The sequence below is a fragment of the Pleurodeles waltl genome, chromosome 5 (genome assembly GCF_031143425.1).
Source record: "Pleurodeles waltl isolate 20211129_DDA chromosome 5, aPleWal1.hap1.20221129, whole genome shotgun sequence".
Lineage (NCBI taxonomy): Eukaryota > Metazoa > Chordata > Amphibia > Caudata > Salamandridae > Pleurodeles > Pleurodeles waltl.
Window position 1 is genome coordinate 1,411,979,324 of NC_090444.1, and position 17,309 is coordinate 1,411,996,632.

Sequence of the window (17,309 nt, forward strand, 5' to 3'; positions counted from 1 at the left end):
GGGGAGATAAAAATCCTAGTAGTGCTGTATCTGGAGGCTGTCCAGGACTACAAGAGAGGTTCTCATAGTACTGATGGAATGTGGCATTAATATCCTTTGTGGAGTAGGATACAAGCCCCTGTTCTGCCTCAGTTTGTGTGCTGGGGTGTCCTCTAGTTGGTGAATTAACTAGCCATGCTAATAGTTTTCCCTTCTTCGTAATAGACTCTTGCTGTATAATTGCCATAATCCAAGCAGCGTAAGCATTCCAATACCTTGTGGTACTCCTCTCTGGTTTCACTATATGTGGTATCAGCTGTGTCCCCCTGCCCCTACTTAATATCCAGGTTTTATAGCCTGTCCTCCAGGGTTCTGACTTCCTCCTCTAAGACCCTCTTGACCCCCACCTTCTGGCGTATATAGTGTCCCCCAACCACCACCTTAAATGGGTTCCATCCAATCAACATACTTGAGGTAGTCCCCTGGTTATTTTGAAAATATTCCCTAATGGTTTTTGTAGAGAGGTTCAAAAGGGGGCATCCTCCAGCAATAAAGGTTTAAGCTTCCACAATGTTATAACTGATCTTTCTAGTATGGGGGAGTATTTTAGTAAAAAGGGACTGTGGTCAGACAATGTTCGCCCCAGGTATTCTGTGTGTAATATTTGGCCACTCATTGGTTTGGAGCACAAAAACATGTCCAACCTTGTATGCAACTTATAGATTGGAGAGTAAAATGAATATTTGCTCAGTTGATCATGCTGTACCCTCCAGATTTCCAATAGATCCCAGTGCGTGATCCATGTTTTCAAACACTGACAGCTTTTGTGCAGGGGCACCCAGTAGTGGTGGGGTAGACCTATCCAAGTTTGCATTCACCACACAATTAAAATACCCTCCCAAGAGAAAGTTACGAAGTCCCATGGAAGCTAGAGGCATGGACAACTTACGAAGGAATGTTAACTAATCCCAATTCAAGGCATCAACACTTCCCAGTGTTATCCCCTAACCCATCAGTCTGCCTTTAACTAATACATAACGGCCCTCTTTATCAGTTAATGTGTTCAAAGGGGGTATTGTCCCTCACCCAGATCAGTACTCCGTGGGAGTAAACTGACTAAGTGGTTGGGTAAACGTGGCTTCTCCACCTTCGGCGTAGGCGTTCTACTCTGCAGTCTAACAAATGTGTCTCCTGTAGCATAACTATTTGAGCACCAAGTCGCCGCAGACACCAGTGTATATTATGCCGTTTAGCAGCCAATCCCATTCCCCTAATTTTCCATGTGGTGATAGGCACAGCTTTACCCTCTTCAGCCATTCAGGGTTAAGTCTTGTAAAGGTTAGGGGAAGTCATCCTGGCCTACCCTCCTCCATGTAATTTCACCCGCCGGTTAGTGTAGGACCCCCTGGACCAACAAAAAGAACAACCAACACAAACTCCCATACCCAAGGGCAGCCCAGCAATGGCCGGCTGTCCAAACCTGTAAAACAAATGACAACAAAAAAAGGAACATCATTACAAGATCACCGCCTCTAACTATCTGGTGACAGTGACCTTCTAAGGGTGGGCAATCCAGGTACTCACTCCACAGCCCTGCTCCGACCACATCTGCAGTCTGTCGAGACCATTCGGAAAGAGTTAGGAAACTGCATCCAGGGCGGGACCCCATTCTTGAATCTATCTATAGGCAGTCCGCTCCATCCAATCCAGTCGTACCGACTGCTATGCATGCTCCCTATTATGATGTTTAGATGGCCCTGGTGAAGTGACATATTGGCCAGAAGTCAAATCAAGCCCTCTGCTGTCTGAGGGGTTACCTGAAGAGGAGTCCCGGATATCTGAGAAACGTCTGAGTCTGAGGTTTGCGAGCCATGGGGTGAGGAGCCCTCAGTGCCATTTTCAGATCCTCGATTCGACGACAGATCCACTACCACTTGTAGTGCTGCTGCTCTCACTCTTTCAGTTTGCGAAGGTGAAGGCTTCCTCACTGAGGATCCCACGTCAATGCCCCAGGATCTCTTTTTGGGTCGCCACCTGACTTTGTTGGGTTTTGTTACTAGATTTGAGTGTGTCCCTCCTGATGTATAGCCTTCTACACCAGGCCTCGTCGGGTGAGACCCAAAAATGTGTGTTGCTATCTTGATTGATTTGCAATTTTGCTGAAAAGATTAAGGAGTATGGAATTCCTGCCTCACGGAGAGCTTTCTTGACATTCTGATAGGATGCCCTTTGGGCTTGCACCTTTGCCATTAAGTCCGGGAATATCAGTACTTTCCCATTTCCCAATGTAAATGGGGCATGCTCATGTGCTTTCCCAGAATGGTGTCCCTGTCCTTATAGTGTAGGAGACACAACACCACTGGGCGAGTTGGGCGGCTCCGTGTTAAGGGGCGCTCCAGGACTCTGTGAGCCCTCTTTAAAGCAAAGAAAGGTGTGAGGCCATCAGGTGACACTGATATCTTCAGTTAGGTCTCTAAAAACGCCACCATGTCCTTGCCTTCTGTTCCTTCAGGAAGTCCCACTATGCTTTTATTGTTGCATCGATTACGGCCTTCCGTATCTTCGACCCTTTACTCCAACAGTTTCACTTGTCCCTCAAGTTCTTGCAGTTTGTGGTAAAATGCATTATGTTCAGGTCTAATTTCTTTCACTGTAGGTTCCACAGTTTTCACCCTCTCGGACAGTTTGTTATGTTCCGTCCGAAGGAGGCCCCAGGCCTACCAAAACTGCACCTATGTCTGGATGTAGGGTCTTTTTGGTATCGGCAAAGGCAGCTAGAAGTTTATCTAAATGTGATTGGATGGTTGAGTTGCTTGGGCCCTCTGCATTAAGTCCATCTTGCTGGGGAGGGAGGGTCTCAGACTGTTCAGGGGTGGCTTGGGTTTGTTTCTGTTTTGATTTTCCCATGGCTTCGCCCCCCCGCCCTTGTATCTATCCTAGAAACCCTCCCCCGGATGCTTCTCAGCTGTTGGCGGCCTCACCTATATGCTTGATTATTGCGCATCCATTTCACCTGTAATGTGTTGAAACCCGTGGCTCGACACTACAAACCAGTGCCCTGCTTTACTGATAACTGTTGTTGGGATTCTACCCTTCTGCTAATGAGCCTTTTAAGTGAGCACTCACCACCTCAGTGCCATCTCAGGGGCCCGTCTTCAGGCATGTGTGCAGTGCTTCATTCGCCCACTGGCGTCCGGCTGAGAGGTGAAGGTCGTTGCCCCAGCAGCCCCACAGCTTCCATTCAGTAGAAGCCAACAGCCATTGTGGCTCGTCTCTAACCATCCCCTTCGTACTCAGTGCTGCTGTAGGGCGGGGTAACTATAGCCGGGGTGCAGCTGCAGCACCCTATGCTGCCAAAGGCTACAACCATGGTTCCTCTTCAGCCCCCTCCTTGCTGATGTGTTTTTAGAAAAGCACTCTCACCTCCACAATCCCAGCTCGCGGGTCCAGTCCCAAAATAGGATTTTGGCCCTCCAATTATCCTATATCCTCAGTTAGGTGCTCTCGGGCTGCAGCTTTAATGCCAGTGTGGTTCGCACCCAGCAGAAGCCAAGGGAAATCCACCCAGAGGTCACTGGGCCCAGGGATTGGCTGGTGCATCCTGCACTGCCACTGATCACAGTTCAGGCTCCACCACTGCCTTTCTCCTTGTGAGCATTTCACTTTAATTGAGTTGCTCTCGCTCACCAGTGTTGAAGGACGGCTGGCCTGGTGGCCTCAACTACCGCGGCCTGACCCGCTCACATTGTAAATCGGGCGGCGCGCCTCAACAGCTGGTCATCAACAGGGCAAAATTTTAGATCAGGGGCACCGGAGAGGCTCCATCTCAGGGTCAACCCAATATTGTGTCTGCAAATATCAGTTAGATTAGTCAAGATTCGTGCAAGGCCGTAGCGGATTACAGAGTCTGCCATCTTCAACACCATAGCCACGCACCCTCCGCTTAGAATCTTCATTGCTCTTTATTTGGGAAAATAACTATTTTGTTTTTTGGATGTAGTGTAGGTTGTTCAGTTAAGGAATGTATGTGTGCAGTTCTGTACTCTGTACATTGCTCCGATGTCTCTGACTTAAAAGATGATCAAAACAATTGCGGCTGAAAAGATAAAATCATGATTATCCGCATTGTCCCTAAACCATGCCATCATGTAATTTTTTTTGAAACAGTGACCTGAAAATTTCAAAGAAAGGGTACTGGTCATAAGTTGAAATTTCCCATGGATCGAATGGTCTTTTGAGAAATATCTCATGTAATACCCGGTAAGTGATGAAATGTTGCATTATTATACATGATGTATGGTTGACTATGCTGCAAGCGTCTAAGTTTAGGTCAAATGCATCTATATAACATCATGTCTATATAATGAGATTCATATATTTTAAAATTACAAAAACAAGCACAAAAATGAATGTTCATTGTCAGAAAAAGTGTTTGGAATGCAGTGTAATTTTCTCTTATGTATATGTTCATATTTTCTTTTGACGTTATTCATAGGTTGTCAGCTTTTGTCCTAAGATGTTTCCTTCAAGCACGTTCCTTTATAAACATTGATCCATCGGTGTTGCAGAAGACAATAACATGGATGTTTCAACATCAGAAGAGGAATGGTGAATTCTGGGAGCCAGGAAGATTGCTGAACAGTGAAATGAAAGGTGGCAACCAAAGCCCTGTCACTCTCACAGCCTACATTACATTAGCTATTGCAGCATATCCAGGACATGAGGTACAAATTTTCAGAGCACAGAATGTAGAATTATTGTACTTTGACATTAATTTGGTATTTAATATTTACAACAGAATATCTTGTGTCTCTGTAATAAGTAAAAATAGTTCTCATACTTTGTTGTGACCAGTTTTTAAAAGGTCCAGAGGTACTGTAAAATCCTCGGGAGCTGTAGGGACTGAAGGTTCACTGTATGGCTGTGTAGAGTCATGCATCCCTTCCCAATGTTGCATTTTTACAGTCTTTATCGTTTTTGTCATTATTCCCCAATGAGCCCACACAGTATGCAAGGTAGTAGGCGTTCTCTCTGCTTTTTGGATTAAAACCCTGGTGCAGTAGTCTGAGATGGAGAGGGACATCCAAAATGCATACCTCTTTAAGAGAATGACTACTTACCTCTTCACTTGGGACGTGTGAGAGTGGCAATGTGGCCTTCTGTAAAAGGACAGGGTGTTTTTATGTCTTACCACAGATACCTTAAGCTACCTGGGAACACCTCATGTTGGCACACATACACTACAAATACACAGATGATAGCAGGAAAGATAAGGATGATGTTTGCACTGCAAACTTGGCACAAACTCAAATCTCTGCTAAGTCCACTGGGGTGGATCTTTAGTTTGAACTAAGGCTAAAATCATTAGGTCAACAATATATCAGTGACAGTGAAGCAGAATTTTCCCCCATAGAAGTGACAGAGAAAAGTAATTTTGCAACTATGAAGGTTTATTTTCAGGTCAGTAAAGTTACAATCTCAAATGAAATCAGTTAACTTGCACTGACCAGTACCATGCCTTCTAAGTGAGAGCCTGTGCCTTTTCCTTTTGACAGGCCTGGAGAGGTTGACGGTCACAGGAGGGGTCACAGGACACTTATGGTTACTATCACACCCTGGATGGTATAGAGGACAACTGGCATGAGAAACCGGTGGATGCCAGTGACTTGGACACCTCACCAGACTTTGGCCTGGTCTCTTTCCCTACAGTGACTAGGGAAGACGGTCCCCTTATTTGCAGTTGTGGTGCAGTGAGAAGCTGAGGTTCTGGATCTTCAGCTGCCCACAGTGGCAGTCCAGACAAACATCTTGATAGAGGTGCTTTCGCCAGGAGTAACTCCTTTTGAACCTTTACTCTCATTCAATAAACCTTTACTGATATTATCCTTGGGGCCTTGTCCAAGTCCTTCAAAATGGCTTCTGTGCCCCCCACTGGTGACTCCTGGTAACTTCAATGAAATTATATAATTCAATCATCACCTATGTGTCTGTACGTAAGTGGCACACTCTGACTAACTGCCATGGCCCTGAGTGTTTGAAACCTATGTGTGCCATCCAAGCGGTTGACATGGCTGTACTGTGCATGACCTCTTTACACGACTAAATAGGCCATGTGGCTGTCGCTGATTCATGAGTGGTTCTGTAATTTGAACACTAATCCTCAAGGCGAGGGGTCCCAGATGAAGGGTTGGACTCCTAATACCCTGATAATGTTCCCTAGGGTGTGAAGTGAAGCCGGGAAGAGTATCATTAAGCGCTACCCCCCCACAATTTGAAGTTGCACATAGTGCAAGTGTGTGCATGAAGTTTGATAGTGTGATGTTTTGGATGGGGAGGTTTTATTTCCTGGGGTTGGGGAGTTGGTATGTTTTTATTAGTTCTGTTCTTGGGTGTTTTGCACTGGCTCACCGCCACCAGCTTACTTCCATGCCAATACAAATGCATTATTCCCTGGTCCTAGTGGAAATTCTGGGTGTATTGGCCCAGCGACTTAACGTAAAAATGGCACCCCCTTGACTTCTAATGTAATAAGTTGGAATGTCAGGGGACTTGACAATATGCAAAATGGTACAAGACCCACTTCTACTTGAAAAGGAGTGAAGTACATGTGACCCTACTTCAAGAAACTCATTTTACGGCCTGAGAACGTGATTCCCTAAAGAAAGGATGAAGGGCCTCGTTTATGCTACGACATATTCAGCTTTTGCTTGGGGCATCTTAGTGTGGGTGCACCCAGGGGTCCCATTTCAGATCTCAAGGGGAGTGATACATCCCAATGGCCGATTTGTAGTGTTGTTGGGTAGACTGGCAGGACAAGGTCTGACTTGGGGTTGGGTTATATGCCCTAAACTCTAGTGGGTATTTCTTGCCTAGTTTCTGATACAATCTGTCCTGCTGTGAGGTGAATATAATGGCGTTCTGGACTCCCTCCTTGATTGATCGCATCCACCGCTGGGGAATTCTGCTGTGGGAAGGATGAATCTTGGAGGCATCTGCACCCAGTTGTCAGACTACTCCTTCTACTCTGGGATGCATGATATCCATGTCCAGTTAGAATCATTTCTAGCTTCCCCAGAGGATTCTCAGAACCATTCGCCATGCAGAGTACCTCCTCGGTAAGGCATCGGATCATAACCCCATACTGGTGTCACTGGATTGGCAAAAAAACACTCCTGTATCCCGGACTGGCACCTACGGTAGAGGCACTAGAGGACCCCACCTTCCTTCAATCAATAGCGGACGCCATTGGAAATTACTTCTTAGAAAATGCTGCATCCACAGCCTCGCCAAAGTGATGTGGGAGGCAGTTAAGACGGTAATATGTGGAAAATGTATAGTGGAAATGACTGGCGTCTGGCGCCCACTGGTAAGAGAATTCGAGGTACAGGAAGAGGACATTAGGAACACTGGAGGTAGAGAGACCAGAGAAAACTGATTTGGGACAACCCCTCCTGGAGGCCAAAGAACAAGTAGCGGTTTGTTCAGAGAAGCTGCACTGTTTCGACTGCCGAACCTACATGACAAGGGCCCACGCTGAACACAACAGTGCCTGGACTTTTCTGGCACAGCTTGTCAATCCTACCTCCTGTAGGTGTATGACCCTAACAATAGAGTCTTCCACTCGGGAAAGGCTTTATGATGAAGAAGCCATTAACACTCGCTTTCAGGAATATTATACCTCTTTATTTGCACTTCCCCAATTAAAATGGAAAAAATGAATCTGCCCCGCTTGGGAGTGCAAGAGGCTGAAGACCTAGGTGGTCCAGTCACACTACCAGAAGTACTTGCAGCCATAAAGTCAATGACAAGGGAAAGGGTTTGGGGAGCAGATAGATTCCTGGTAGAATTTTATGCAACATATGGAGAAGAGGTTGCCCCGAAACTAGTGGAACTATATGCAGCAGCAATGAGAGGAGATGCCTTCCCCACCACCAATGAGGTACTACTAGTCCCGCTGCTAACACATGGATGTCCAGGCTAACCATCCATTATCAATGCTAAATACGGACTACAAAATCCTAAGTAGGATCCTTGCCTCTCACCTCCTACCTTTCATACCAAAACTGATCCACCCAGATCAGATGGGCTTCATCCTCGGCCGTAACACGGGCATTAATATATGACCACTCCTGGCTCTTCTAGAATCCCCCTCCTGGATGCAGAAGAAGTGCTTGTCATGGTGACAGACATCGAGAAGGCCTTTGATAGTGTCTGATGAGACTACCTATATCAGATCATGTTGCAGTTGGGTCTTGGTAATGGATTCATCCGTTGGACTAAGCTCCTTTATGCTGCTCCCATATCGCATGTGAAAACGGACCAGACAATATCAGGCTCCTATATAGTGGGGAGAGGATCCAGGCAGGGCTTCCCACTTTCCCTACTGTTGTTTGCTGTGGCAGTGGAACCCCTGGAAAGCAGTGCTAGATCTGGTACATAGTTTAGGGGATTGCAACATCAAGAAAGAACTCATAGAATTGCATTATATGCAGACAATATGATTCTCTTCCTCTGGGATGCGGAGATTGATTGGAAGGTAACATTGGTGCACCAGTAAGGAGACTTCATACGAATGTGGAATTTTGGAAATAGCTTCCACTTTCAGTGGTGGGCCGAATTGCAGTTGACGAAATGGTGGCTTTACTGCACTTGCTGTATTTTTTTTCTGCCCTCCGAATATCTATTCCCCATTCTACTTTTCACTACCTGGGCTTGCTTAAGAGACCTCATCTGGAAGGCAGGTAGACAAAGAGTGGCAGTAAGCAAACTACAACGCCTGTCTCTGGAAGAAGATCTGTCAGCCCCCGACGTGGAAGCCTGTTACCTACATGCTCAACAGCAGTGGTTCACATAATGGCTCAACACGCATGTTCGCCTTGTGGGCAAAGTCACAGATTGGACCCCAGCCTTTGATATCATCTCTCAAATCCTTTAAGTGCCTAGGAAGACTCCACCAGGGGAATCTGGAGCATTGCAGGTTGTATGACGCTGCTGGCTTCACTGCCTACAGTGCACAAGGGCTATCCCCCTTTCTTCCTTGGATATCCCACTAAAATGTTTGTCTGTACTGCCAGAGGGGGAGCCCTACAGGGCCTTGTGGAATGGGCAATGCACGATATTACAAAAATTGGGGACATGTTTAGAGATGGGGAGATGCAGACATTTGAGGACCTGACTGATGAGTTTGGATTATCTCAGGGGCAGTTCTTACTACGTAAAGCACTGGTGGCCAACATTAGGGCACACTGGAAACAGGGTACAGGTGAACCACCCACTCATTATGGTTATCGAGTTCTTGGTACCAGGAATGGCATGATTAAGGCAGTTACACTTATGTATCAAGCAATTCAGGCTGACAAGCTCCTCCCCTGAACTCTCTGCACCTTAAATGGGAAGAAGACATAGGTTCCCCAATAGCTGAGGCACAATGAGTATCTGTCCTGTCCCATAGCTATGCGGTATCAGAAAACGTCTGGTTCAAACTAATAACATTTTATGTCTTACACAGGGCATACCTTACCCTGGGTACAATAATCATGACATTTGGAGCATCTGAAGCCAGCTGCCCGTGGTGTGGTGAACAATGGTTAGAACTATTCCATATGCTGTGGGCCTGTCCAGCCCTGTTGGACTTCTGGGAGGGAGTATTTGACTGCATCACTATGGTCACTGGCAGACAGATCCCACTAAGCCGCATGGCAGGTCTCCTAGGTGGATTCCATCGCCTTGGCAAACTTAAACTCACCACACAATTTATAGATCTGGCCCTCTTATTGGCAAAACGTGAGATTATGTCACGTTGTACGGCTCCAAGAGGTCCCCGCCTAGCTAAATGGAAAGAAAACTTGATTGTCTGGGCAAGTCTAGACGGACAGGTACTGTTTCAGGAAGCAGCGAAAGGCCTTTGCACCATGGACTGAGCTAGAGCATGGGATCACTTAGATGTCTGGCTTAAATTGCCCAAAACAGACTACCCTGATAGTTCCCTTTTATCCTAAAATGCGTAGGAGGGTGCAAATAACCTGGAACCTGAGATGGACCATTAAAGGAGAAATATAAATATAATAGTCTCCTGGTTATGAGGGTATGGAGAGCTAAATACAGTATGTGGGCAGCAGGGATTGAGCGGGACAAAAGGGGAAATTATGTTGTTGTTTTGTTCTGAGGAATACAGGTTGCATGGTAGAATATCATGGTGGACTACTCCAGGAAACCTGATTATGGAATTGATCAATATTGTTTATTGATTGCACATAAATGCATACAAGGTAAACTGGATTGTTACTACTTGTAAGTCCTGTACCACTTTTAACTGATTGTCAAGTAAAAGCAATAAAATATGTGTACAAACAAAATGTTTGGGATCTCTGAATAGTGGTGAAGAACCCTATGCAATGGCAAATTTGGGGTTTTGATTTCAAGTATAAAAAAGCCACTTCTAGAGAGTTAGCATTTTGTCCGCCTGTCACCCTTTTGTGCCTGTATCCTGACCTGGGTCACATGACTGTGCAAAACTGACAGGCTTTGTGAATTCCTACCAGATAGCCATACAATAGAGGGATTAGGTGTGTCTGAGTAGGCAATCTGCTGGCAGGGTGGGCCGAGATGAACACAACCCCACTTTCAACTGAATAGTCTGTGGTCTGCCTTCACACAAAGGGTCTAAAGAGCTTGCATTGTCCTTTCAGCCACCTTGGAGTCAAAGCAGGAGAGTCAGGGAATTCCATGCACTTCAAAGCCATTGTCTAGAAGCCTCTCCTACCTCTAGAAACAGGGTATAAAAGTAGAATATCAGACACCATCTCTTCAGTACACCCCCGGGCCTATGGATACTCTGCAAGGAAGGAGTGATGCGCTGTTGAAAGGACTGTCATTCTGCTGGACTGCTACTCTGAGTTAACTACTGCCCTCTTGCCTGGGGAAGAAGAACTGGACCTGCAACCTCATCTTGAAACGTGGATCCAAAGTTTAGTCTACAGACGTACAGCGCTAAGCTTTAGGGACATTAAATGCTCCCCAGACAGCTCCTGGATCCAGCTGCAATAAGTTCCTGATACACAAGTGGTACCCCTCAGGTCCTGGACTCTTGGTGTGGCTCAGCACGCTTAAACCAAGCTTTTGGGTTCTTTGAAACTGTAAATGAGCCCGCACATGCCTACACCATGCTGCTCACACCAAAAATCAGTGTCGCCAATCCATCTCTTCGTACTTCAGCATTGACCACTTGAGGAGGAATACCAATAGGAAGCTCAGTCCATCATGTGTGATGCACAGCCCGCTCTTTGTGCCATACCAACAGCCTCCCAGGGCCCTCTCCTTCCTTGCTCCCTGTGCCTACAGCGCTTTTTTATAACTTTAAATATTGCAAACAAACGGGCAAACCACTGTTTAAAGGTTGGAGCGGCATTATCTAACCAGGATGATGCAATGCACAAGCGAACAACCTGAAGGGAAATCAAAGGGGAACTAGGACAGAAGGAGAGCCCGTTGAGGATGGCTTAGTCACTCCAATAAGAGACGAAGGAAAAGAAACTCAGAGGGGTGACAGTGAGCCTATCTCAACTGAGGCACAAGGAGGACCAAGTCTGAAGGAGGTTCTCCCAGAAGCAGATGAATATAGAAATGTAATAGAGCCCCTGACAGACCCAAAAGGCGAAGGAGTTGAGGCGGAAGAGAGTCAGTGTTCATACTCCTCCTGAGCAAATTGCAGGTCCATCATGAGAATACACCATAGAGTCAGAGGAGGCGACAAGCTGCCACAAGGAAGATCAAAGACCAAAGAGACATTAAAAGGAGACAAGTGGCCAGAATTACAAGTGACTAAGGGGAAAGTGGTTGTCGAAAATGCAATAGAGGAAGAGATCGACACAACAAGGAGAGAAGATCTGAGTGAAGGAGAATTGCAGGGTGATCGCAAGTTGAAAAGAAAGAGGGTAGCAAACAGGAGATACGCAGGTCCTGAATGGGCATATGCAACGTGAGCTGAGTAGCAACAAGAGTTCTTGGTGTTCTGTTTTGATCGGGAAGTCCCAGGTCAATACTTCGGTACCTGAGTTTTGCCAGAGAAAGAGACTGTGTTGATGTGAAAAAATTTGAATTGAAGAAAGCTGAGAAAGAGACTGATAAATTACCAGATGTGACACTGTTAACCTGAGTAGACTTTTGAGAACTGATTTTGACAAGCTGCTAACCTGAATTGACAAGGATCCTGGGAGTGAATGAGGAAGCTGTAAATACTTGCTACAGAAAGACTTTGCTTTGCTGAAAAGAAGAAAAGGCTTTAACGATCCTCTGTTGGTTGTTGTTTGAACTAATATTACTTTACGTTCTGATTCTTTACAGGTCATGGCTAACACTAGAAATGATAATAGGGAAAGTAGGCATTGCAAATGTTTGGGTGCTGGTTTGGGTATCGTATGTGTGATATTCATCATAGTTGTGATTGTGGGTCTTCATTTAGTGGCGAAGAGTGAGACTAACAATGCTACAATTCCTGAGACCGCCGCTACACTAACAGCTTGGGAAAGGTTTGAGCAGGACATGAGGTATTTGCATGAGGGAACTAATGCTAAAGGGGAACTATCTACCAATGTTTTCTATCACTTGCTGAGTGAGTATGTTGACACAATGGATGCAAGAGACTGTTATGTGTGTACAGATTCCTGTTTCGGTACAAGAGGGACTTACCTACCATAGTTTGCCTTTAACTTATGGGATAAACTGTAGTTTATTACTAACACGATTCTATAACCAGGAAGAGATTCAGTACTTCTATTCGAACCATGATCTTGTGTTTTCTTATGTGCCTATCATAGAGGATTTGAATAGTGTAACTAAGTACTATAGCATATAATGAATTAAGGGGTTCTTTGAAGCGACGTTAACAATTAGTGCATCTTCCGCAATAATCTGACATGTTTGCTTACACCTGTAGAGAAGAGCTTTCTAGATCACACGGAAGATAGAAGAAGGGCTTTGAAAGGGAAATTAGAAAAAGGATTGCAGCAGCAAGCTTTTGTAAATAGTGAGAGTGATAGTGCGGTTTGAGAACAAGGGAAATTAGCTGTAGATGCACTACACGTAGGGAAGCTTTGCATTACGCGACCAAAGTCATATTATGACAATGTGTTTGTGGGAACGAGTGAATGAAAGCATGTGTTTTTGTTTCAGAGTAAGTGGATGTTCATGTTAAATGAACAGGATCCAGCGATCCCTGGGATCTATTATATATTTGGACTTAATGCTTATTACCGTCTTCCAAAGGGATGGTATGGGACATGTTATTTGGGGATAGTTTCACCAAAGATATATCAGTTAGAGGACTTGAAAAAGTTTCCGAAATTGGCTGAATTACATCGTACTAGACAAAGGAGAGAGACTGCTGCTGGTGTAGTAGGAGACATATTTGGGGCGATAATTCCTTCAGTGGGAGTTATCTTAAACTCCATAAAGATTCGAAAGTTGTCTACTACTGTGGATAACATGCTGACAAATTTCACAGGGGCTAAACTCCTGATGGATACTGAACTTGCTGCGGAGAGGGCTATGACTCTTCAAAACAGGCTTGCTTTAGACATTATTTTAGCAAAAAATGGCGTAGTTTGTAAAATGCTTAATGAGTGACATTGCTGTGCTTACATACCTGATAATAGTAATGAGATTAGAAGTATGCTTACTAACCTAACAAGAGATAGTACAGATTTGAAGGAACTGAAAGAGCCAGGAGTTTGGGAAAAGGTTGGAAAGGGACTTGCTAAAGTTGAAAGTTGGTTTAGTAATATTTGTCATGGGATATTGGCAAAAATATTACAGGGAATATTGATTGTTCTAGCTTGCTTATTCAGATTATGGTTGTCATGCAAAATTAGTAAAACAATTCAATTGAAAATGATGAAAAATAATAAGAGGAGGGAAGAAAAGAAATGGGAGAAAATGTTCAGAGCTAAATTAGAAGGGGCAACATTGAGAGAAGAAATTGAAATGAGGGAATTTTAGGATGCAATTTGTAAAGGGGAACGGTTTGTGTGATGACGAGTCATCAGAGGAGGGATTGTTGGAGTGTGACTTTTAAAATAGGGATTAACATGAAAAGCTTGCAATAACGTGTAATGAAACTGCATAGAAAATATGTTAACTGAAACAAATAATATACGCTTTTGAAATGTGCCCACGGGGAGTGGCCACCAATGTATATGATGAATAATGAATTTGACTAATGATGAATTAACAATGTACTAATATATGATTTTATGTTAGCATTAAGAATGACGTATTAGGGTTTTGCTAAATTTAAGCACTAGGCCTTAGTTTACAAGGGTCCGGGCCTAGCTGCCTGGTCTCATATTAACTGTGTTTTTCTAACGTGCAATGTGCTGCTTTCCTGAAGGACACAAAGCTGTACTTTTCCAGGAGCTAGAGATGTGTGTGTAGCCATAGTAAATTATTTCTCGCGGGACCTGACTTGCTCAAGGAGGCATTCTTGCCAAATGCAACATTGTAATTCACGACAGGTGCAAGGTCGCTTGGACTAGGGGAAAACAATGGAACTACTGACTGGAGCGACAAGTGTAACTTTTCTTACCTGACATTCTACCCGATGAAGACGTCAATCACAGGAGCCAATAATCTACATGAGAACGGTGTTAGGTGAAAATTCTAGTAAGGTGTGTGAAGGATCATTGGACAGAGATAACGATGCACCAAATATTGGCCAATGGGAAATTAGAGACTTGTTTGACAGATTTGATATAACCGCGTGACACAAGGAGAAATCAGCCATTCTTCTGAGCCCTTACCGAGCCATTCTTCTTAGCCCTTACTGAGACATTCTTCTTAGCCATTACCGAGCATTCTTCTTAGCCATTACCTTGCCATTCTCCACCATCCCATGCTGCTCTGAGAGATATTGTCTTTAGCTGTTTGATACTTTAAACCATCCTCATCCTATTCCCTGCCTAATGCTTACTTCTCCTCCTTATGAGGAAAGAACCTTGTTCTTTATCTATGCCCTACTGAGACTTACCTGTTCTATTCTGGCTGATGGCGAATCGACTGATGTCCTGAGGATGAAGACTGACGCTGTATGCTGACCCATTTGGATGGGTAACTATCTGATGATAAATTGTAATTGTCTGTTTGCCTTTTCTTTCTAGGTACCAACTGTTCTTTTGATAGAATCCATACTTAGATGTTTTCCAAATTCGTGTTGCTAAATTGTTTTGCATAAAGCCCAACATGCTGATGCTAATTTGAGGTTAGTTAAGAAGATCACTAATATCGGATGCAAATAGACAAATGACTGTATTTTTGCTTTGTTGAATAATGTGCTAATGCTACTCTGCCAAAGTTGATTAATGTTAACATCGTACTTTGTTCTAATGTACATGATCTTTGCTCTGATAAATATTTACTCGAGTTGCCATATTATAGTGGTTTTGATGTGCTTACTGATATTGCGATTAATAAATATGACGTTAGATTGTAACTAATAGGGAATAAATATCCTAAATCTTACTAGTTTTGTGTGGTTATTCATGGCTGAAAGGTCATGGGTATTTGATTTTATTAATTAAAGGATATTGATTAGCTTGATTGATTAGTTATTGTGAATATTGATGAGGTTATTGTCTTGCTGATTGAAATGCTAAACGGATACCTCGTTCTGGGAAGTCCCCAAACGTGGTCAAAAGATTCATTGACCTAAAACGAGTCCCCTTGTAAGTAAATCATCAAGATCTGGACGCGTTATCAGAGGTACTATGAAAAAGGTATACAAAATAGGTGAGAGGGTGAGGCAAAAAAAAAAGAAAAAAGCATCTCAAGCTTAACAGGGTACTGTGGAAATTGAAGCAAAAGCATAAGAGAGAAACAAGAATGGGGAAAAGAAAGATAGGAAATATAAAAATATAATTTACAAAAATCCAACACTAGTCTGCAGTACACAGCTGTCTAAACATCTTTTGCAGCAGACTGCAATGGAGTGGAGTCAGGTACAATTGGTGGTTTGTAACGGTCAAACTATATATATATTTTGAAGGATGGAAATCTTCAGTGGGGTTAGGAATGGAAATTGTAATGGAAAAGAGCTCCACGTGGCCAGATGTGTCTGCAATGTAGTGCCTTAATAGACTTTACCTTCATGATAGAAAATGTCAATCTGAAAAATTTAAGATTAAAGTTGCTTCTATTTTTAGACAGGGCTGGTATCAACTATTATATATTTGTTTCTTTTAGGATTTCAAAATGTTGTTAAACTTTTAAGAAAGGCTTATTGGACACCAGACCATAGCCTAAGTTTCCAGAAGGCGGCCTACAACTCCACTTCAGCTCTAGAGCAATATATCCAATTGCAACTGGTTCCTAGAATCCCTTTGAAAGAGGGGATGCTTTCCTTTCTTTAAGCAGCCTCCTCACCCCCCAGAGGGAAAAGGCTTCTCATGGAAAGCCATTAATAATGTCCAGTTGCAGCTGGTCCAATGGTTTTCTTCCAGGCAGCCACATCTCGGTTTATAGGCCCTTCTGTATTCTTTCCCCACAGAAAAAACACTTCACGGGGATAAGCAGACTTCAATGACAGGATCTGGACCCCTCTATGCTTGGGAGACAGCAAGAACCTATTGAAACTAGTTCCCAGCCTTGCAGTCACAGACCACAAATATAGGACTGAATACAAACCTCCCAATTGGCCTCCTTCAGGTAGACAGGAATCAATCAACACAGAATGCAGGAAATGGATAAAGCCCAGCAATTTATCTGGTAACCAGTCTGTGTTTTGTGATAACACCTACGTGTAACAAACTAAAGTTTCTACAACAATTTCACCCAACATTTACAGCAATAGGACTCAATTTAATTTCCTTCAAAAGCAAAACCAAACTCTCTTTCACCACACAAAAGAACAAATCAGCTCCATGTGTATTCTCTGTGTATCTATCTAGCTCTTGCTTTCATAAGATAGGTCCAGTTACTCTTGTCAGGGTTCAAAAACATGTCTACCTTAAGCCCCAGTCTGTGGTAACTACAACTCTGGCTTTGGTTCTACTGCTCTGAAGAACAGACCCTTCTCAAGAGAACATGGTGCTGGAAAGAGAGTTACAAGGAGATGTAGTCTGGAAGTCTTGGACCAGATTAAATATCCAGTCTGTAGTCTACCTTTGATTTATCTGTTGCTGACCTCTTCTTAATTGAGATTAGGTGTGAACAACAGGAGGCCAACTAAGAATATGCTCGGCCTCCTACTAAGCACTGCAGTAGAGCTTGATACGGCTACTTTTTAACAATTTAAAGCATGAATAGGCAGTATAGGTAATCTAGCTGACAGTATACTTCAA

At 43.9% G+C, this 17,309-nt stretch overlaps 1 protein-coding gene across 1 annotated transcript in view; it reads left to right on the top strand.

The window, feature by feature from the left end:
- Positions 1-17,309, top strand: part of LOC138296505 (CD109 antigen-like) — a 775,136-nt gene that overhangs the window by 523,999 nt on the left and 233,828 nt on the right. The window contains exon 25 of the mRNA XM_069235676.1: positions 4,475-4,703. Within this exon, the coding sequence (XP_069091777.1) occupies positions 4,475-4,703 (229 nt within the window). The remainder of the gene's footprint in view (positions 1-4,474; positions 4,704-17,309) is intronic.